This window comes from Hemiscyllium ocellatum (assembly GCF_020745735.1).
Source record: "Hemiscyllium ocellatum isolate sHemOce1 chromosome 50 unlocalized genomic scaffold, sHemOce1.pat.X.cur. SUPER_50_unloc_4, whole genome shotgun sequence".
NCBI classification, from domain to species: domain Eukaryota; kingdom Metazoa; phylum Chordata; class Chondrichthyes; order Orectolobiformes; family Hemiscylliidae; genus Hemiscyllium; species Hemiscyllium ocellatum.
This window is the reverse complement of record NW_026867587.1, coordinates 113,332-133,008: the sequence shown is the minus strand read 5'-3', so window position 1 is coordinate 133,008 and position 19,677 is coordinate 113,332. Positions and strand designations below refer to the sequence as shown.

Here is a 19,677-nt window from a genome sequence, read left to right as displayed (position 1 = left end):
GGGAGCGGGCGCTGTGGGAGTGTCAGTGCTGAGGGAGCAGGCGCTGTCCGAGGGTCAGTGCTGAGTGAGCGGGCGCTTTGGGAGGGTCAGTGCTGAGGGAGTGGGTGCTCTCGGAGGGTCAGTGCTGAGGGGGCGGGCGCTGTGGGAGGGTCAGGGCTGAGGGTGCGGGTGCTGTGGGAGGGTCAGGGCTGAGGGTGTGGGCGCTGTGGGAGGGTCAGTGCTGATGGAGTGGGCGCTGTGGGAGGGTCAGTGCTGATGGAGTGGGGTGCTGTGGGAGGGTCAGTGCTGAGGGTGCGGGCGCTGTGGGAGGGTCAGGGCTGAGGGTGTGGGTGCTGTGGGAGGGTCAGTGCTGATGGAGTGGGCGCTGTGGGAGGGTCAGTGCTGATGGAGTGGGCGCTGTGGGAGGGTCAGTGCTGAGGGAGTGGGTGCTCTCGGAGGGTCAGTGCTGAGGGGGTGGGCGCTGTGGGAGGGTCAGTGCTGAGGGAGTGGGTGCTCTCGGAGGGTCAGTGCTGAGGGAGTGGGTGCTGTGGGAGGGTCAGTGCTGAGGGAGTGGGCGCTGTGGGAGGGTCAGTGCTGAGGGAGTGGGTGCTGTGGGAGGATCAGTACTGAGGGTGCAGGCGCTGTGGGAGGGTCAGTGCTGAGGGTGTGGGTGCTGTCGGAGGGTCAGTGCAGAGGGAGTGGTTGCTGTGGGAGGGTCAGTGCAGAGGGTGTGGGTGCTGTGGGAGGGTCAGTGCTGAGGGAGTGGGTGCTGTGGAAGAGTCAGTGCTGAGGGAGTGGGCGCTGTGGGAGGGTCAGTGCTGAGGGAGCGGGTGCTGAGGGAGGGTCAGTGTTAAGGTAGCGGGTGCTGTGGGAGGGTCAGTGCTGAGGGAGTGGGCGCTGTGGGAGGGTCAGTGCTGAGGGAGTGGGCGCTGTCGGAGGGTCAGTGCTGAGGGTGTGGGCGCTGTCGGAGGGTCAGTGCTGACGGAGCGGGCGCTGTGGGAGGGTCAGCGCTGAGGGAGCGGGCACTGTGGGAGGGTCAGTGCTGAGGGAATGGGTGCTGATGGAGGGTCAGTGCTGAGGGAGTGGGTGCTGTGGGAGGGTCAGTGCTGAGGGAGCGGGCACTGTGGGAGTGTCAGTGCTGAGGGAGTGGGCGCTGTGGGAGGGTCAGTGCTGAGGGAGCGGGTGCTGTGGGAAGGTCAGTGCTGAGGGAGTGGGTGCTGTGGGAGGGTCAGTGCTGAGGGAGTGGGTGCTGTGGGAGGGTCAGTGCTGAGGGAGTGGGTGCTGTCGGGTTAGTGCTGAGGGAGTGGGCGCTGTGGGGGGGTCAGTGCTGAGGGAGTGGGTGCTGTGGGAGGGTCAGTGCTGAGGGAGCGGGCGCTGTCGGAGGGTCAGTGCTACAGGAGTGGGTGATGTGGGACGGTCAGTGCTGAGGGTGCAGGCGCTTTGGGAGTATCAGTGCTGAGGGAGTGGGTGCTGTGGGAGGGTCAGTGCAGAGGGTGTGGGCGCTGTGCGAGGGTCAGTGCTGAGGGAGTGGGTGCTGTGGGAGGGTCAGTGCTGAGGGAGTGGGTGCTGTGGCAGGGTTAGTGCTGAGGGTGCGGGTGCTGTCGGAGGGTCAGTGCTGAGGGAGTTGGCGCTTTCGAGGGTCAATTCTAAGGGAGTGGGCGCTGTCCGAGGGTCAGTGCTGAGTGAGCGGGCGCTTTGGGAGGGTCAGTGCTGAGGGAGTGGGCACTGTGGGAGGGTCAGTGCTGAGGGAGTGGGCGCTGTGGGAGGGTCAGTGCTGAGGGAGTGGGCGCTGTCAGAGGGTCAGTGCTGAGGAAGCAGGCGCTGTCGGAGGGTCAGTGCTGAGTGAGCGGGCGCTTTGGGAGGGTCAGTGCTGAGGGAGCGGGCACTGTGGGAGGGACAGTGCTGAGGGAGCGGGTGCTGTGGGAGGGTCAGTGCTGAGGGAATGGGTGCTGTGGGAGTGTCAGTGCTGATAGAGTGGGTGCTGTCAGAGGGTCAGTGCTGAGGAAGCAGGCGCTGTCGGATGGTCAGTGCTGAGGGAGTGGGCGCTGTGGGAGGGTCAGTGCTGAGGGAGTGGGTGCTGTGGGAGGGTCAGTGCTGAGGGAATGGGTGCTGTGGGAGGGTCAGTGCTGAGGGAGTGGGAGCTGTGGGAGGGTCAGTGCTGAGGGAGTGGGTGCTGTGGGAGGGTCAGTGCTGAGGGAGTGGGTGCTGTCGGGTCAGTGCTGAGGGAGTGGGCGCTCTGGGAGGGTCAGTGCTGAGGGAGTGGGTGCTCTCGGGTCAGTGCTGAGGGAGTGGGCGCTGTGGGAGGGTCAGTGCTGAGGGAGTGGGTGCTGTTGGAGGGTCAGTGCTGAGGGAGCGGGCGCTGTCGGAGGGTCAGTGCTGAGGGAGAGGGTGCTGTGGGAGGGTCAGTGCTGAGGGTGCGGGCGCTGTGGGACGGTCAGTGCTGAGGAAGCAGGTGCTGTCGGAGGGTCAGTGCTGAGGGTGTGGGCGCTGTCGGAGGGTCAGTGCTGACGGAGCGGGCACTGTCGGCGGGTCAGTGCTGAGGGAGCGGGCACTGTGGGAGGGTCAGTGCTGAGGGAATGGGTGCTGTGGGAGGGTCAGTGCTGAGGGAGAGGGCGCTGTGGGAGGGTCAGTGCTGAGGGAGCGGGTGCTGTGGGAGGGTCAGTGCTGAGGGAGCGGGTGCTGTGGGAGGGTCAGTGCTGAGGGTGCAGGCGCTGTGGGAGGGTCAGTGCTGAGGGAGTGGGTGCTGTGGGAGGGTCAGTGCTGAGGGAGTGGGTGCTGTGGGAGGGTCAGTGCTGAGGGTGCAGGTGGGTGCTGTCCGAGGGTCAGTGCTGAGTGAGCGGGCGCTTTGGGAGGGTCAGTGCTGAGGGAGTGGGCACTGTGGGAGGGTCAGTGCTGAGGAAGCAGGCGCTGTCGGAGGGTCAGTGCTGACGGAGCGGGCACTGTCGGCGGGTCAGTGCTGAGGGAGCGGGCATTGTGGGAGGGTCTGTGCTAAGTGAGTGGGTGCTGTGGGAGGGTCAGAGCTGAGGGAGTGGGTGCTGTGGAAGGGTCAGTGCTGAGGGAGTGGGCGCTGTGGGAGGGTCAGTGCAGAGGGTGTGGGTGCTGTGGGAGGGTCAGTGCCGAGGGAGCGGGCGATGTCGGAAGGTCAGTGCTGAGGGAGTGGGTGCTGGGGGAGGGTCAGTGCTGAGGGAGTGGGTACTGTGGGAGGGCCAGCGCTGAGGGAGAGGGCGTTGTCGGAGGGTCAGTGCTGAGGGAGCGGGCACAGTTGGTGGGTCAGTGCTGAGGGAGCGGGCACAGTTGGTGGGTCAGTGCTGAGGGAGCGGGCACTGTGGGAGGGTCAGTGCTGAGGGAATGGGTGCTGTGGGAGGGTCAGTGCTGAGGGAGTGGGCACAGTTGGTGGGTTAGTGCTGAGGGAGCGGGCACAGTTGGTGGGTCAGTGCTGAGGGAGCGGGCACTGTGGGAAGGTCAGTGCTGAGGGAGTTGGCGCTTTCGAGGGTCAGTGCTGAGTGAGCGGGCGCTTTGGGAGGGTCAGTGCTGAGGGAGTGGGTGCTGTGGGAATGTCAGTGCTGAGGGAGGAGGCGCTTTGGGAGGGTCAGTGCTGAGGGAGTGGGTGCTGGGGGAGGGTCAGTGCTGAGGGAGCGGGCGCTGTGGGAGTGTCAGTGCTGAGGGAGCAGGCGCTGTCCGAGGGTCAGTGCTGAGTGAGCGGGCGCTTTGGGAGGGTCAGTGCTGAGGGAGTGGGTGCTCTCGGAGGGTCAGTGCTGAGGGTGCGGGCGCTGTGGGAGGGTCAGGGCTGAGGGTGCGGGTGCTGTGGGAGGGTCAGGGCTGAGGGTGTGGGCGCTGTGGGAGGGTCAGTGCTGATGGAGTGGGCGCTGTGGGAGGGTCAGTGCTGATGGAGTGGGGTGCTGTGGGAGGGTCAGTGCTGAGGGTGCGGGCGCTGTGGGAGGGTCAGGGCTGAGGGTGTGGGTGCTGTGGGAGGGTCAGTGCTGATGGAGTGGGCGCTGTGGGAGGGTCAGTGCTGATGGAGTGGGCGCTGTGGGAGGGTCAGTGCTGAGGGAGTGGGTGCTCTCGGAGGGTCAGTGCTGAGGGAGTGGGCGCTGTGGGAGGGTCAGTGCTGAGGGAGTGGGTGCTCTCGGAGGGTCAGTGCTGAGGGAGTGGGTGCTGTGGGAGGGTCAGTGCTGAGGGAGTGGGCGCTGTGGGAGGGTCAGTGCTGAGGGAGTGGGTGCTGTGGGAGGATCAGTACTGAGGGTGTGGGCGCTGTGGGAGGGTCAGTGCTGAGGGTGTGGGTGCTGTCGGAGGGTCAGTGCAGAGGGAGTGGTTGCTGTGGGAGGGTCAGTGCAGAGGGTGTGGGTGCTGTGGGAGGGTCAGTGCTGAGGGAGTGGGTGCTGTGGAAGAGTCAGTGCTGAGGGAGTGGGCGCTGTGGGAGGGTCAGTGCTGAGGGAGCGGGTGCTGAGGGAGGGTCAGTGTTAAGGTAGCGGGTGCTGTGGGAGGGTCAGTGCTGAGGGAGTGGGCGCTGTGGGAGGGTCAGTGCTGAGGGAGTGGGCGCTGTCGGAGGGTCAGTGCTGAGGGTGTGGGCGCTGTCGGAGGGTCAGTGCTGACGGAGCGGGCGCTGTGGGAGGGTCAGCGCTGAGGGAGCGGGCACTGTGGGAGGGTCAGTGCTGAGTGAGCGGGCGCTTTGGGAGGGTCAGTGCTGAGGGAGTGGGTGCTGTGGGAGGGTCAGTGCTGAGGGAGCGGGCGCTGTGGGAGGGTCAGAGCTGAGGGAGTGGGTGCTGTGGGAGGGTCAGTGCAGAGGGAGTGGGCACTGTCAGAGGGTCATTGCTGAGGGAGTGGGTGCTGTGGGAGGGTCAGTGCTGAGGGTGCGGGCGCTGTGGGAGGGTCAGGGCTGAGGGTGTGGGTGCTGTGGGAGGGTCAGTGCTGAGGGAGTGGGCGCTGTGGGAGGGTCAGTGCTGATGGAGTGGGCGCTGTGGGAGGGTCAGTGCTGAGGGAGTGGGTGATGTGGGAGGGTCAGTGCTGAGGGAGTGGGCGCTGTGGGAGGGTCAGTGCTGAGGGAGTGGGCGCTGTGGGAGGGTCAGTACTGAGGGTGCAGGCGCTGTGGGAGGGTCAGTGCTGAGGGTGTGGGTGCTGTCGGAGGGTCAGTGCAGAGGGAGTGGTTGCTGTGGGAGGGTCAGTGCAGAGGGTGTGGGTGCTGTGGGAGGGTCAGTGCTGAGGGAGTGGGTGCTGTGGAAGAGTCAGTGCTGAGGGAGCGGGTGCTGTCGGAGGGTCAGTGCTGAGGGAGTGGGCGCTGTCGGAGGGTCAGTGCTGAGGAAGCAGGTGCTGTCGGAGGGTCAGTGCTGAGGGTGTGGGCGCTGTCGGGGGGTCAGTGCTGACGGAGCGGGCACTGTCGGCGGGTCAGTGCTGAGGGAGCGGGCACTGTGGGAGGGTCAGTGCTGAGGGAATGGGTGCTGATGGAGGGTCAGTGCTGAGGGAGTGGGTGCTGTGGGAGGGTCAGTGCTGAGGGAGTGGGTGCTGTGGGAGGGTCAGTGCTGAGGGTGCAGGCGCTGTGGGAGGGTCAGTGCTGAGGGAGTGGGTGCTGTCCGAGGGTCAGTGCTGAGTGAGCGGGCGCTTTGGGAGGGTCAGTGCTGAGGGAGTGGGCACTGTGGGAGGGTCAGTGCTGAGGAAGCAGGCGCTGTCGGAGGGTCAGTGCTGAGGAAGCAGGCGCTGTCGGAGGGTCAGTGCTGACGGAGCGGGCACTGTCGGCGGGAGAGTGCTGAGGGAGCGGGCATTGTGGGAGGGTCTGTGCTAAGGGAGTGGGTGCTGTGGGAGGGTCAGAGCTGAGGGAGTGGGTGCTGTGGAAGGGTCAGTGCTGAGGGAGTGGGCACTGTGGGAGGGTCAGTGCAGAGGGTGTGGGTGCTGTGGGAGGGTCAGTGCCGAGGGAGCGGGCGATGTCGGAGGGTCAGTGCTGAGGGAGTGGGTGCTGGGGGAGGGTCAGTGCTGAGGGAGCGGGTACTGTGGGAGGGTCAGTGCTGAGGGAGTGGGCGCTGTCAGAGGGCCAGCGCTGAGGGAGAGGGCGTTGTCAGAGGGTCAGTGCTGAGGGAGCGGGCACAGTTGGTGGGTCAGTGCTGAGGGAGCGGGCACAGTTGGTGGGTCAGTGCTGAGGGAGCGGGCACTGTGGGAGGGTCAGTGCTGAGGGAATGGGTGCTGTGGGAGGGTCAGTGCTGAGGGAGTGGGCACAGTTGGTGGGTTAGTGCTGAGGGAGCGGGCACAGTTGGTGGGTCAGTGCTGAGGGAGTGGGCGCTGTGGGAGGGTCAGTGCAGAGGGTGTGGGTGCTGTGGGAGGGTCAGTGCCGAGGGAGCGGGCGATGTCGGAAGGTCAGTGCTGAGGGAGTGGGTGCTGGGGGAGGGTCAGTGCTGAGGGAGTGGGTACTGTGGGAGGGCCAGCGCTGAGGGAGAGGGCGTTGTCGGAGGGTCAGTGCTGAGGGAGCGGGCACAGTTGGTGGGTCAGTGCTGAGGGAGCGGGCACAGTTGGTGGGTCAGTGCTGAGGGAGCGGGCACTGTGGGAGGGTCAGTGCTGAGGGAATGGGTGCTGTGGGAGGGTCAGTGCTGAGGGAGTGGGCACAGTTGGTGGGTTAGTGCTGAGGGAGCGGGCACAGTTGGTGGGTCAGTGCTGAGGGAGCGGGCACTGTGGGAAGGTCAGTGCTGAGGGAGTTGGCGCTTTCGAGGGTCAGTGCTGAGTGAGCGGGCGCTTTGGGAGGGTCAGTGCTGAGGGAGTGGGTGCTGTGGGAATGTCAGTGCTGAGGGAGGAGGCGCTTTGGGAGGGTCAGTGCTGAGGGAGTGGGTGCTGGGGGAGGGTCAGTGCTGAGGGAGCGGGCGCTGTGGGAGGGTCAGTGCTGAGGGAGCAGGCGCTGTCCGAGGGTCAGTGCTGAGTGAGCGGGCGCTTTGGGAGGGTCAGTGCTGAGGGAGTGGGTGCTCTCGGAGGGTCAGTGCTGAGGGTGCGGGCGCTGTGGGAGGGTCAGGGCTGAGGGTGCGGGTGCTGTGGGAGGGTCAGGGCTGAGGGTGTGGGCGCTGTGGGAGGGTCAGTGCTGAGGGAGTGGGCGCTGTGGGCGGGTCAGTGCTGATGGAGTGGGGTGCTGTGGGAGGGTCAGTGCTGAGGGTGCGGGCGCTGTGGGAGGGTCAGGGCTGAGGGTGTGGGTGCTGTGGGAGGGTCAGTGCTGATGGAGTGGGCGCTGTGGGAGGGTCAGTGCTGAGGGAGTGGGCGCTGTGGGAGGGTCAGTGCTGAGGGAGTGGGTGCTCTCGGAGGGTCAGTGCTGAGGGAGTGGGCGCTGTGGGAGGGTCAGTGCTGAGGGAGTGGGTGCTCTCGGAGGGTCAGTGCTGAGGGAGTGGGTGCTGTGGGAGGGTCAGTGCTGAGGGAGTGGGCGCTGTGGGAGGGTCAGTGCTGAGGGAGTGGGTGCTGTGGGAGGATCAGTACTGAGGGTGTGGGCGCTGTGGGAGGGTCAGTGCTGAGGGTGTGGGTGCTGTCGGAGGGTCAGTGCAGAGGGAGTGGTTGCTGTGGGAGGGTCAGTGCAGAGGGTGTGGGTGCTGTGGGAGGGTCAGTGCTGAGGGAGTGGGTGCTGTGGAAGAGTCAGTGCTGAGGGAGTGGGCGCTGTGGGAGGGTCAGTGCTGAGGGAGCGGGTGCTGAGGGAGGGTCAGTGTTAAGGTAGCGGGTGCTGTGGGAGGGTCAGTGCTGAGGGAGTGGGCGCTGTGGGAGGGTCAGTGCTGAGGGAGTGGGCGCTGTCGGAGGGTCAGTGCTGAGGGTGTGGGCGCTGTCGGAGGGTCAGTGCTGACGGAGCGGGCGCTGTGGGAGGGTCAGCGCTGAGGGAGCGGGCACTGTGGGAGGGTCAGTGCTGAGTGAGCGGGCGCTTTGGGAGGGTCAGTGCTGAGGGAGTGGGTGCTGTGGGAGGGTCAGTGCTGAGGGAGCGGGCGCTGTGGGAGGGTCAGAGCTGAGGGAGTGGGTGCTGTGGGAGGGTCAGTGCAGAGGGAGTGGGCACTGTCAGAGGGTCATTGCTGAGGGAGTGGGTGCTGTGGGAGGGTCAGTGCTGAGGGAGCAGGCGCTGTGGGAGGGTCAGGGCTGAGGGTGTGGGTGCTGTGGGAGGGTCAGTGCTGAGGGAGTGGGCGCTGTGGGAGGGTCAGTGCTGATGGAGTGGGCGCTGTGGGAGGGTCAGTGCTGAGGGAGTGGGTGATGTGGGAGGGTCAGTGCTGAGGGAGTGGGCGCTGTGGGAGGGTCAGTGCTGAGGGAGTGGGTGCTGTGGGAGGGTCAGTACTGAGGGTGCAGGCGCTGTGGGAGGGTCAGTGCTGAGGGTGTGGGTGCTGTCGGAGGGTCAGTGCAGAGGGAGTGGTTGCTGTGGGAGGGTCAGTGCAGAGGGTGTGGGTGCTGTGGGAGGGTCAGTGCTGAGGGAGTGGGTGCTGTGGAAGAGTCAGTGCTGAGGGAGCGGGTGCTGTCGGAGGGTCAGTGCTGAGGGAGTGGGCGCTGTCGGAGGGTCAGTGCTGAGGAAGCAGGTGCTGTCGGAGGGTCAGTGCTGAGGGTGTGGGCGCTGTCGGGGGGTCAGTGCTGACGGAGCGGGCACTGTCGGCGGGTCAGTGCTGAGGGAGCGGGCACTGTGGGAGGGTCAGTGCTGAGGGAATGGGTGCTGATGGAGGGTCAGTGCTGAGGGAGTGGGTGCTGTGGGAGGGTCAGTGCTGAGGGAGTGGGTGCTGTGGGAGGGTCAGTGCTGAGGGTGCAGGCGCTGTGGGAGGGTCAGTGCTGAGGGAGTGGGTGCTGTCCAAGGGTCAGTGCTGAGTGAGCGGGCGCTTTGGGAGGGTCAGTGCTGAGGGAGTGGGCACTGTGGGAGGGTCAGTGCTGAGGAAGCAGGCGCTGTCGGAGGGTCAGTGCTGACGGAGCGGGCACTGTCGGCGGGAGAGTGCTGAGGGAGCGGGCATTGTGGGAGGGTCTGTGCTAAGGGAGTGGGTGCTGTGGGAGGGTCAGAGCTGAGGGAGTGGGTGCTGTGGAAGGGTCAGTGCTGAGGGAGTGGGCACTGTGGGAGGGTCAGTGCAGAGGGTGTGGGTGCTGTGGGAGGGTCAGTGCCGAGGGAGCGGGCGATGTCGGAGGGTCAGTGCTGAGGGAGTGGGTGCTGGGGGAGGGTCAGTGCTGAGGGAGCGGGTACTGTGGGAGGGTCAGTGCTGAGGGAGTGGGCGCTGTCAGAGGGCCAGCGCTGAGGGAGAGGGCGTTGTCAGAGGGTCAGTGCTGAGGGAGCGGGCACAGTTGGTGGGTCAGTGCTGAGGGAGCGGGCACAGTTGGTGGGTCAGTGCTGAGGGAGCGGGCACTGTGGGAGGGTCAGTGCTGAGGGAATGGGTGCTGTGGGAGGGTCAGTGCTGAGGGAGTGGGCACAGTTGGTGGGTTAGTGCTGAGGGAGCGGGCACAGTTGGTGGGTCAGTGCTGAGGGAGTGGGCGCTGTGGGAGGGTCAGTGCTGAGGGAGTGGGCGCTGTGGGAGGGTCAGTGCTGAGGGAATGGGCGCTGTGGGAGGGTCAGTGCTGAGGGAGTGGGCGCTGTGGGAGGGTCAGTGCTGAGGGAGTGGGTGCTGTCGGGTCAGTGCTGAGGGAGTGGGCGCTCTGGGAGGGTCAGTGCTGAGGGAGTGGGTGCTGTCGGGTCAGTGCTGAGGGAGTGGGCGCTGTGGGAGGGTCAGTGCTGAGGGAGTGGGTGCTGTGGGAGGGTCAGTGCTGAGGGAGTGGGTGCTGTGGGAGGGTCAGTGCAGAGGGAGCGGGCGCTGTGGGAGGGTCAGTGCTGAGGGAGCGGGTGCTGTGGGAGGGTCAGTGCTGAGGGAGTGGGTGCTGTGGGAGGGTCAGTGCTGAGGGTGCAGGCGCTGTGGGAGGGTCAGTGCTGAAGGAGTGGGTGCTGTGGGAGGGTCAGTGCAGAGGGTGTGGGCGCTGTCGGAGGGTCAGTGCTGACGGAGCGGGCACTGTCGGCGGGTAAGTGCTGAGGGAGCGGGCACTGTGGGAGGGTCAGTGCTGAGGGAAAGGGTGCTGATGGAGGGTCAGTGCTGAGGGAGTGGGTGCTGTGGGAGGGTCAGTGCTGAGGGAGCGGGCGCTGTGGGAGGGTCAGTGCTGAGGGAGAGGGCGCTGTCGGAGGGTCAGTGCTACAGGAGTGGGTGCTGAGGGAGGGTCAGTGCTGAGGGAGTGGGTGCTGTGGAAGGGTCAGTGCTGAGGGAGCGGGTGCTGTCGGAGGGTCAGCGCTGAGGGAGTTGGCGCTTTCGAGGGTCAATTCTAAGGGAGCGGGTGCTGTCCGAGGGTCAGTGCTGAGTGAGCGGGCGCTTTGGGAGGGTCAGTGCTGAGGGAGTGGGCACTGTGGGAGGGTCAGTGCTGAGGAAGCAGGTGCTGTCGGAGGGTCAGTGCTGAGGGTGTGGGCGCTGTCAGAGGGTCAGTGCTGAGGGAGTGGGCGCTGTCAGAGGGTCAGTGCTGAGGAAGCAGGCGCTGTCGGAGGGTCAGTGCTGAGGAAGCAGGCGCTGTCGGAGGGTCAGTGCTGAGGTTGTGGGCGCTGTCAGAGGGTCAGTGCTGAGGGAGTCGGCGCTGTCGGAGGGTCAGTGCTGACGGAGCGGGCATTGTGGGAGGGTCTGTGCTGAGGGAGTGGGTGCTGTGGGAGGGTCAGACCTGAGGGAGTGGGTGCTGTGGAAGGGTCAGTGCTGAGGGAGTGGGCGCTGTGGGAGGGTCAGTGCAGAGGGTGTGGGTGCTGTGGGAGGGTCAGTGCTGAGGGAGTGGGTGCTGTGGCAGGGTCAGTGCTGAGGGTGCGGGCGCTGTCGGAGGGTCAGCGCTGAGGGAGCGGGCACTGTGGGAGGGTCAGTGCTGAGGGAATGGGTGCTGATGGAGTGTCAGTGCTGATGGAGCGGGCGCTGTGGGAGGGTCAGTGCAGAGGGAGCGGGCGCTGTGGGAGGGTCAGTGCAGAGGGTGTGGGTGCTGTGGGAGGGTCAGTGCAGAGGGTGTGGGTGCTGATGGAGTGTCAGTGCTGATGGAGCGGGCGCTGTGGGAGGGTCAGTGCTGAGGGAGCGGGCGCTGTGGGAGGGTCAGTGCAGAGGGTGTGGGTGCTGTGGGAGGGTCAGTGCTGAGGGAGCGGGCACTGTGGGAGTGTCAGTGCTGAGGGAGTGGGTGCTGTGGCAGGGTCAGTGCTGAGGATGCGGGCGCTGTCGGAGGGTCAGCGCTGAGGGAGTGGGCACTGTGGGAGGGTCAGTGCTGAGGGAGCGGGTGCTGTGGGAGGGTCAGTGCTGAGGGAGGGGGTGCTGTGGCAGGGTCAGTGCTGAGGGTGCGGGCGCTGTCGGAGGGTCAGCGCTGAGGGAGTGGGCACTGTGGGAGGGTCAGTGCTGAGGGAGCAGGCGCTGTGGGAGGGTCAGTGCTGAGGGAGTGGGCGCTGTGGGAGGGTCAGTGCTGAGGGAATGGGTGCTGATGGAGGGTCAGTGCTGAGGGAGCGGGCACTGTGGGAGGGTCAGTGCAGAGGGTGTGGGTGCTGTGGGAGGGTCAGTGCTGAGGGAGCGGGCACTGTGGGAGTGTCAGTGCTGAGGGAGCGGGTGCTGTGGGAGGGTCAGTGCTGAGGGTGCGGGCGCTGTCGGAGGGTCAGCGCTGAGGGAGTTGGTGCTTTCGAGGGTCAATTCTAAGGGAGCGGGCGCTGTCGGAGGCTCAGTGCTGAGGGAGTGGGTGCTGTCGGAGGGTCAGTGCTGAGGGAGTGGACGCTGGGGGAGGGCCAGTGCTGAGGGAGTGGGTGCTGTGGGAGGGTCAGTGCTGAGGGAGCGGCGCTGTCGGCGGGTCAGTGCTGAGGGAGCGGGCACTGTTGGAGGGTCAGTGCTGAGGGAATGGGTGCTGTGGGAGGGTCAGTGCTGAGGGAGTGGGTGTTGTTGGAGGGTCAGTGCTGAGGGAGTGGACACTGTGGGAGGGTCAGTGCTGAGGGAGTGGGTGCTGTGGGAGGGTCAGTGCTGAGGGAGAGGGTGCTGTCGGAGGGTCAGTGCTGAGGGAGTGGGTGTTGTTGGAGGGTCAGTGCTGAGGGAGTGGACACTGTGGGAGGGTCAGTGCTGAGGGAGAGGGTGCTGTGGGAGGGTCAGTGCTGAGGGAGTGGACACTGTGGGAGGGTCAGTGCTGAGGGAGTGGGTGCTGTGGGAGGGTCAGTGCTGAGGGAGTGGACACTGTGGGAGGGTCAGTGCTGAGGGAGTGGACGCTCTGGGAGGGTCAGCGCTGAGGGAGCGGTTGCTGTGGGAGGGTCAATGCTGAGGGAGCGGTCGCTGTCGGAGGCTCAGTGCTGAGGCAGTGGGCGCTGTGGGAGAGTCAGTGCTGAGGCAGTGGGCACTGTGGGAGGGTCAGTGCCGTGGGAGCGGGCAAGGTCAGAGGGTCAGTGCTGAGGGAGTGGACACGGTGGGAGGGTCAGTGCTGAGGGAGCGGGCGATGTAGGAGGGTCAGTGCTGAGGGAATGGGTGCTGATGGAGGGTCAGTGCTGAGGGAGCGGGTACTGTGGGAGGGTCAGAGCTGAGGGAGCGGGTGCTGTGGGAGGGTCAGAGCTGAGGGAGTTGGTGCTGTGGAAGGGTCAGTGCTGAGGGAGTGGGTGCTGTGGGAGGGTCTGTGCAGAGGGAGCGGGCGCTGTGGGAGGGTCTGTGCAGAGGGTGTGGGTGCTGTGGGAGGGTCAGTGCTGAGGGAGCGGGCACTGTGGGAGTGTCAGTGCTGAGGGAGTGGGCGCTGTGGGAGGGTCAGTGCTGAGGGGGCGGGTGCTGTGGGAGGGTCAGTGCCGAGGGAGCGGGCGATGTCGGAGGGTCAGTGCTGAGGGAGTGGGTGATGTCGGAGGGTCAGTGCTGAGGGAGCTGGTGCTGTGGAAGGGTAAGTGCTGAGGGAGCGGGCGCTGTCGGAGGGTCAGTGCTGATGGAGCGGGCGCTGTGGGAGGGTCAGTGCTGAGGGAGCGGGCGCTGTGGGAGGGTCAGTGCTGAGGGAGCGGGTGCTGTGGAAGGGTCAGTGCTGTGGGAGCGGGCGCTGTGGGAGGGTCAGTGCTGAGGGAGCGGGCGCTGTGGGAGGGTCAGTGCTGAGGGAATGGGTGCTGTGGGAGGGTCAGTGCTGAGGGAGCGGGCGCTGTGGGAGGGTCAGTGCTGAGGGAGAGGGTGCTGTGGCAGGGTCAGCGCTGAGGGAGTTGGTGCATTCGAGGGTCAATTCTAAGGGAGCGGTAGCTGTCGGAGGGTCAGTGCTGAGGGAGTGGGTGCTGTCAGAGGGTCAGTGCTGAGTGAGTGGACGCTGGGGGAGGGCCAGTGCTGAGGGAGTGGATGCTGTGGGAGGGTCAGTGCTGAGGGAGTGGACACTGTGGGAGGGTCAGTGCTGAGGGAGTGGACGCTGTGGGAGGGTCAGTGCTGAGGGAGTGGGTGCTGTGGGAGGGTCAATGCTGAGGGAGCGGTCGCTGTCGGAGGCTCAGTGCTGAGGCAGTGGGCGCTGTGGGAGGGTCAGCGCCGTGGGAGCGGGCAAGGTCAGAGGGTCAATGCTTAGGGAGTGGACACGGTGGGAGGGTCAGTGCTGTGGGAGCGGGCGCTGTGGGAGGGTCAGTGCTGAGGGAGTGGGTGCTATGGGAGGGTCAGTGCTGAGGGTGTGGGTGATGTGGGAGGGTCAGTGTTGAGGGAGAGGGTGCTGTTGGAGGGTCAGTGCTGAGGGTGCGGGCGCTGTGGGAGGGTCAGCGCTGAGGGAGTTGGCGATTTCGATGGTCAATTTTAAGGGAGCGGGCGCGGTCGGAGGGTCAGTGCTGAGAGAGTGGGCATGGTTGGAGGGTCAGTGCTGAGGGAGTGGGTGCTTATGGAGGGTCAGTGCTGAGGGTGCGGGCGCTGTGGGAGGGTCAGCGCTGAGGGAGTTGGCGATTTCGAGGGTCAATTTTAAGGGAGCGGGCGCGGTCGGCGGGTCAGTGCTGAGAGAGTGGGCATGGTTGGAGGGTCAGTGCTGAGGGAGTGGGCGCTGTCCGAGGGTCAGTGCTGAGTGAGCGGGCGCTTTGGGAGGGTCAGTGCTGAGGGGGTGGGTGCTTTGGGAGGGTCAGTGCTGAGGAAGCGGGCGATGTCGGAGGGTCAGTGCAGAGGGTGTGGGTGCTGACTGAGGGTCCGTGCTGAGGGAGCGGGCGCTGTCGGAGGGTCAGTGCTGAGGGAGTGGAAGTGTGGGGGTGTCAGTGCTGAGGGAGTGGGTGGTGTGGGAGGGTCAGTGCTGAGGGAGTGGGCGCTGTCCAAGGGTCAGTGCTGAGTGAGCGGGCGCTTTGGGAGGGTCAGTGCTAAGGGAGTGGGTGCTGTGGGAGGGTCAGTGCTGAGGGAATGGGTGCTGAGGGAGGGACAGTGCTGAGGGAGCGGGCACTGTGGGAGGGTCAGTGCTGAGGGAGTGGGCACTGTCGGCGGGTCAGTGCTGAGGGAGTGGGCGCTTTCGAGGGTCAATTCTAAGGGAGCGGACGCGGTCGGAGGGTCAGTGCTGAGGGAGTGGGTGCTGTGGGAGGGTCCGTGCTGAGGGAGCGGGCACTGTGGGAGGGTCAGTGGGGCCAATACCTATACGTTCCCCTCCCTGAAGTTGGAATGATTCTGTATGGGATCTTCCGGTGCACAAATGGGCTCCCGGGATTTACAGGAGTTGGAGCAGTGACCCGTTAGTGGCCCTGAGGGGAGTCGGGACATTGTGAGGCAGGCGCTGGGGAGATGGCGTTTGGTCATTCCCTGAGGATAGTCCAATGGCTACCAACTGGTCTCTGGGGTGCGCACAGTTACTCAGGGTTGGCGATTGGGGTCACGACCTTCAACCTCCAGGGTTTTCCGACCCCCTGCTCCGAGTCGCACACACATTCCCAGATTATATTTCCCAAGGGCGTTCAGTTCTCAGACCTACTTGGTCTTCGATGGGAAGGTGAGGGATCGAGGGATGAGGGTCGTGAGTGGGAGGGTTACGGTCGGGGGGGGGCATTTGTTAATGTGAGGGTTGGGGTCTCAGGAGAGGGTTCTTTGATTGGAGGGTTGGGGTGTAGAGGTTGGGTCATTGAGGGGGAGTGTTGGGGCATAGAGGTTGGCTCTTTCAGCGGGAGAGTTGGGGTGTAGAGGTTGAGTCTTAGAGGGTGTGTGTTGAGGCGTAGAGGTTGGGTCATTGAGAGGGAGGGTTTGTGCATAGAGTTTGGGTCATTGAGGGAGGAGTATGGGGGCCTGGTGGTTGGGTCTTTGAGGAGGAGGGTTGGGGCGTAGAGATTGGGTCTTTGAGGGGGGGTGTTGGGCAAAGATATTGGGTCTTTGAGGGAGAGTGTTGGGGCGTAGAGATTGGCTTTGAGGGGGAGTGTTGGGACGTAGAGATTGGCTCTTTGAGGGGGAGTGTTGGGACGTAGAGGTTGGGTCTTTGAGGGGGAGTGTTGGGACGTAGAGATTGGTTCTTTGAGGGGGGAGTGTTGGGGCGTAGAGGTTGGGTCTTTGAGGGGGAGTGTTGGGGTGTAGTGGGTTGGGTCTTTGAGGGGGAGTGTTGGGGTGTAGTGGGTTGGGTCTTTGAGGGGGAGTGTTGGGACGTAGAGGTTGGGTCATTGAGGGGGAGTGTTGGGGCGTAGAGGTTGGGTCTTTGAGGGGGGGTGTTGGGGTGTAGTGGGTTGGGTCTTTGAGGGGGAGTGTTGGGGCGTAGAGGTTGGGTCTTTCAGCGGGAGAGTTGGGGTGTAGAGTTTGAGTCTTAGAGGGTGTGTGTTGAGGCGTAGAGGTTGGGTCATTGAGAGGGAGGGTTTGTGCATAGGGTTTGGGTCATTGAGGGAGGAGTGTTGGGCGTAGAGATTGGGTCTTTGAGGGGTAGTGTTGGGGCGTAGAGATTGGCTTTGAGGGGTAGTGTTGGGGCGTAGAGGTTGGGTCTTTGAGGGGGAGTGTTGGGGCGTAGAGGTTGGGTTTGTGAGGGGGAGTGTTGGGGTGTAGTGGGTTGGGTCTTTGAGGGGGAGTGTTGGGGTGTAGAGATTGGGTCTTTGAGGGGGAGTGTTGGGACGTAGAGGTTGGGTTTGTGAGGGGGAGTGTTGGGGTGTAGTGGGTTGGGTCTTTGAGGGGGAGTGTTGGGGTGTAGAGATTGGGTCTTTGAGGGGGAGTGTTGGGACGTAGAGGTTGGGTCTTTGAGGGGGAGGGTTGGGGCGTAGAGGTTGGGTCTTTGAGGGAGTGGGTTGGGGCGTAGAAGTTGGGTCTTTGAGGGGGAGGGTTGGGGCGTAGAGGTTGGGTCTTTGAGGGGGAGTGTTGGGGCGTAGAGGTTGGGTCTTTGAGGGGGAGTGTTGGGCGTAGAGATTGGGTCTTTGAGGGTGAGGGTTGGGGCGTAGAGATTGGGTCTTTGAGGGGGGAGTGTTGGGGCGTAGAGGTTGGGTCTTTGAGGGGGAGTGTTGGGGCGTAGAGGTTGGGTCTTTGAGGGGGAGTGTTGGGCGTAGAGGTTGGGTCTTTGTGGGGAGGGTTGGGGCGTAGTGGGTTGGGTCTTTGAGGGAGAGTGTTGGGACGTAGAGGTTGGGTCTTTGAGGGGGAGTGTTGGGCGTAGAGGTTGGATCTTTGAGGGGGGAGTGTTGGGCGTAGAGGTTGGGTCTTTGAGGGGGAGTGTTGGGGTGTAGTGGGTTGGGTCTTTGGGGGGAGGATTGGGGCGTAGAGATTTGGTCTTTGAGGGGGAGTGTTGGGGCGTAGAGATTGGAGCATGCGGGGGTGGGTTGGGGCGTAGATGTTGGGTCTTTGTGGGGGAAGTGTTGGGGCGTAGATGTTGGGTCTTTGAGGGAGAGTGTTGGGGCATAGAGGTTGGCTCTTTGAGGGGGGTGTGTTGGGCGTAGAGGTTGGCTCTTTGAGGGGGTGGGTTGGGTCATAGAGATTGGGTCTTTGAGGGGAAGGATTGGGGCGTAGAAATTTGGTCTTTGAGGGGGAGTGTTGGGGCGTAGAGATTGGAGCATGCGGGGGTGGGTTGGGGCGTAGATGTTGGGTCTTTGAGGGGGAAGTGTTGGGGCGTAGATGTTGGGTCTTTGAGGGAGAGTGTTGGGGCGTAGAGGTTGGGTCTTTGAGGGGGAAGTATTGGGTGTAGAGGTTGGGTCTTTGAGGGGGTGGGTTGGGGCGTAGAGATTGGGTCTTTGTGGGGGTGGGTTGGGCGTAGAGGTTGGGTCTTTGAGGGGGTGGGATGGGGCGTAGAGGTTGGGTCTTTGGGGGGACTGTTGGGGTGTAGAGGTTGGATCTTTGAGGGGGAGAGTTGGGCGTAGATGTTGGGTCTTTGAGGGGGTGTGTTGGGCGTAGAGATTGGCTCTTTGAGGGGGTGTGTTGGGCGTAGATGTTGGGTCTTTGAGGGGGGTGTGTTAGGCATAGAGGTTGGGTCTTTGAGGGGGAGTGTTGGGGCGTAGAGATTGGCTCTTTGAGGGGGAGTGTTGGGGCGTAGAGATTGGCTCTTTGAGGGGGAGTGTTGGGGCGTAGAGGTTGGCTCTTTGAGGGGGAGTGTTGGGGCGTCGAGGTTGGCTCTTTGAGGGGGAAGTGTTGGGGCGTTGAGGTTGGCTCTTTGAGGGGGAAGTGTTGGGGCGTAGAGATTGGGTCTTTGAGGAGGGGGGAGTGTTGGGGTGTCGCGGTTGGGTCTTTGAGGAGGGGGGAGTGTTGGGGTGTCGCGGTTGGGTGCCGGATTCGGCTGCGGGAGCGGGGACGCGTTGCGCCGCGCGGTAGCCCAGCCGCGGCCGCCATCTTGACTCTCCCTCGCCCGGCAGGAAATGGAGCCCGTCAGTTCCAAGGACCTTGCCATGAAGGCGCAGAAGAAGATCCTGAGCCGCTTGGCCAACAAGTCGCTGGCGCAGCTGCTGATCGACGACACCAGCGCCGAGATCCTGGACGAGCTCTACCGCGTCTCCAAGCAGTTCACCGGCAACCGGGCCGAGTCGCAGAAGGTGCTGAAGAACCTGGTGAAGGTGGCGGTGAAGATCGGCGTGCTCTTCCGGCACCGCCAGTTCAGCGAGAGCGAGCTGGGGCTGGCCGCCGAGTTCCGGCGCAAGCTGAGGCAGGGCGCCATGACGGCCATCAGCTTCCGCGAGGTGGCCTTCACCTTCGAGGCGCCGGTGCTGACCGCGCTGCTCCGGGAGAGCCGGGACCTCCTGCTGCGGCTGGTGGAGGGCCACCTCACCGCCAAGTCCCTGGGCCGCATCCGGCACGTCTTCGACCACTTCGGCGACGGGCAGCTCCTCAGCCAGCTCTACGGTGAGCAGGACCCTTACCGCGCCCACCTGCAGAAGATCTGCGACGGCTTGGGGAAGCTGCTGGAGGACGGCACGTTGTAGACGGCGCCGCGGCTGGGACGGCACCAGGGCCCGCCGAGGACACCAGGGACAATGAACGGGCACCCGCCGCGGTGGCACCCCGAGAGGGGACGGTTTAGCCGCCAGGCCCTGCGCCGGATTACCTTGTAGCCTCACCAAAGGCACCTCAACGCACCGGCATATCACCAGAATAAAGGGCACTGCATACTCCCGCCTGCTCGCATCCACCGCGTCTGTACCTTATAGCATTATACAGCACGGAAACAGACCCTTCGGCCCATCTCTTCCATGCCAACATGATATCCCAAATTAATCCAGTCCCGGTTAGAGTCATACAGCACGGAAACAGACCTTTCGGCCCATCTCATCCATGCCAACATGATATCCCAAATTAATCTAGTCCCGGTTAGAGTCATGCAGCACGGAAACAGACCCTTCGGCCCATCTCTTCCATGCCAACATGATATCCCAAATTAATCTAGTCCTGGTTAGAGTCATGCAGCACGGAAACAGACCCTTCGGCCCATCTCTTCCATGCCAACATGATATCCCAAATTAATCTAGTCCTGGTTAGAGTCATGCAGCATGGAAACAGACCTTTCGGCCCATCTCATCCATGCCAACATGATATCCCAAAGTAATCTAGTCCCGGTTAGAGTCATACAGCACGGAGACCGACCCTTCGGCCCATCTCATCCATGTTGACCAGATATGCTAAATTCATCCAGTCCCAGCTGCCAGCACCCGGCCCATCTCCCTCCAAACCCTTCCTATTCATGTTCCCATCCAGACGCCTTTTAAATGCTGTCATTGTACCAGCCCCCACCACTTCCTCTGGCAGCTCATCCCATACACGCACCACCCTCTGTGTGAAAAAGTTGCCCCTCAGGTCCCTTTCCCCTCTCTCCCTAAACCTATGCCCCTCTAGTTCTGGACTCCCCCCACCCCAGGGAAAAGACCTTGTCTATTTACCCTATCCATGCCCCCTCATGGTTTTATAAACCTCTATAAGGTCACCCCCTCAGCCTCCGACGCTCCAGGGAAAACAGCCCCGGCCTGTTCAGCCTCTCCCTGTAGCTCAGACCCTCCAACATCCTTGTCAATCTTTTCTGAACCCTTTCAAGTTTCACAACATCTTTCCGATAGGAAGGAGACCAGAATTGCACGCAATATTCCAACAGCGGCCTAACCAATGTCCTGTACAGCCGCAACATGACCTCCCAACTCCTAACCAAATACAGCAGCAGTCCGAGGGGGGGAAGTGTTGGGGAGAGCACAATTGGAGTAATGCGAGCAGTTTTAATTCCCCTTATTTAAGGAGAGGTAGCTCAGAGAAGGTTCATTGGGATGGTCCCTGGGATGGAGGGATTGTCTGAGGGGCATACGGCATACAGGCCGGGACTCTACTCCCTGGGGTTTACTCCAACGAGAGGGCGATGTCATTGAGGTGTAGGAAACCATGAGGGGCACCGATACAATTAACGCCTCTC

At 63.9% G+C, this 19,677-nt stretch overlaps 1 protein-coding gene across 4 annotated transcripts in view; it reads left to right on the top strand.

The window, feature by feature from the left end:
* Positions 1–18,402, top strand: part of tnfaip8l2b (tumor necrosis factor, alpha-induced protein 8-like 2b) — a 32,549-nt gene extending 14,147 nt beyond the window's left edge. For all 4 annotated transcript variants that reach the window (XM_060822334.1, XM_060822332.1, XM_060822333.1 and 1 more), the window contains exon 2: positions 17,645–18,402. In XM_060822334.1, the coding sequence (XP_060678317.1) occupies positions 17,648–18,208 (561 nt within the window). In that variant the 5' untranslated portion in view covers positions 17,645–17,647 and the 3' untranslated portion in view covers positions 18,209–18,402. The remainder of the gene's footprint in view (positions 1–17,644) is intronic.
* The last annotated feature ends 1,275 nt before the right edge of the window (positions 18,403–19,677 follow it).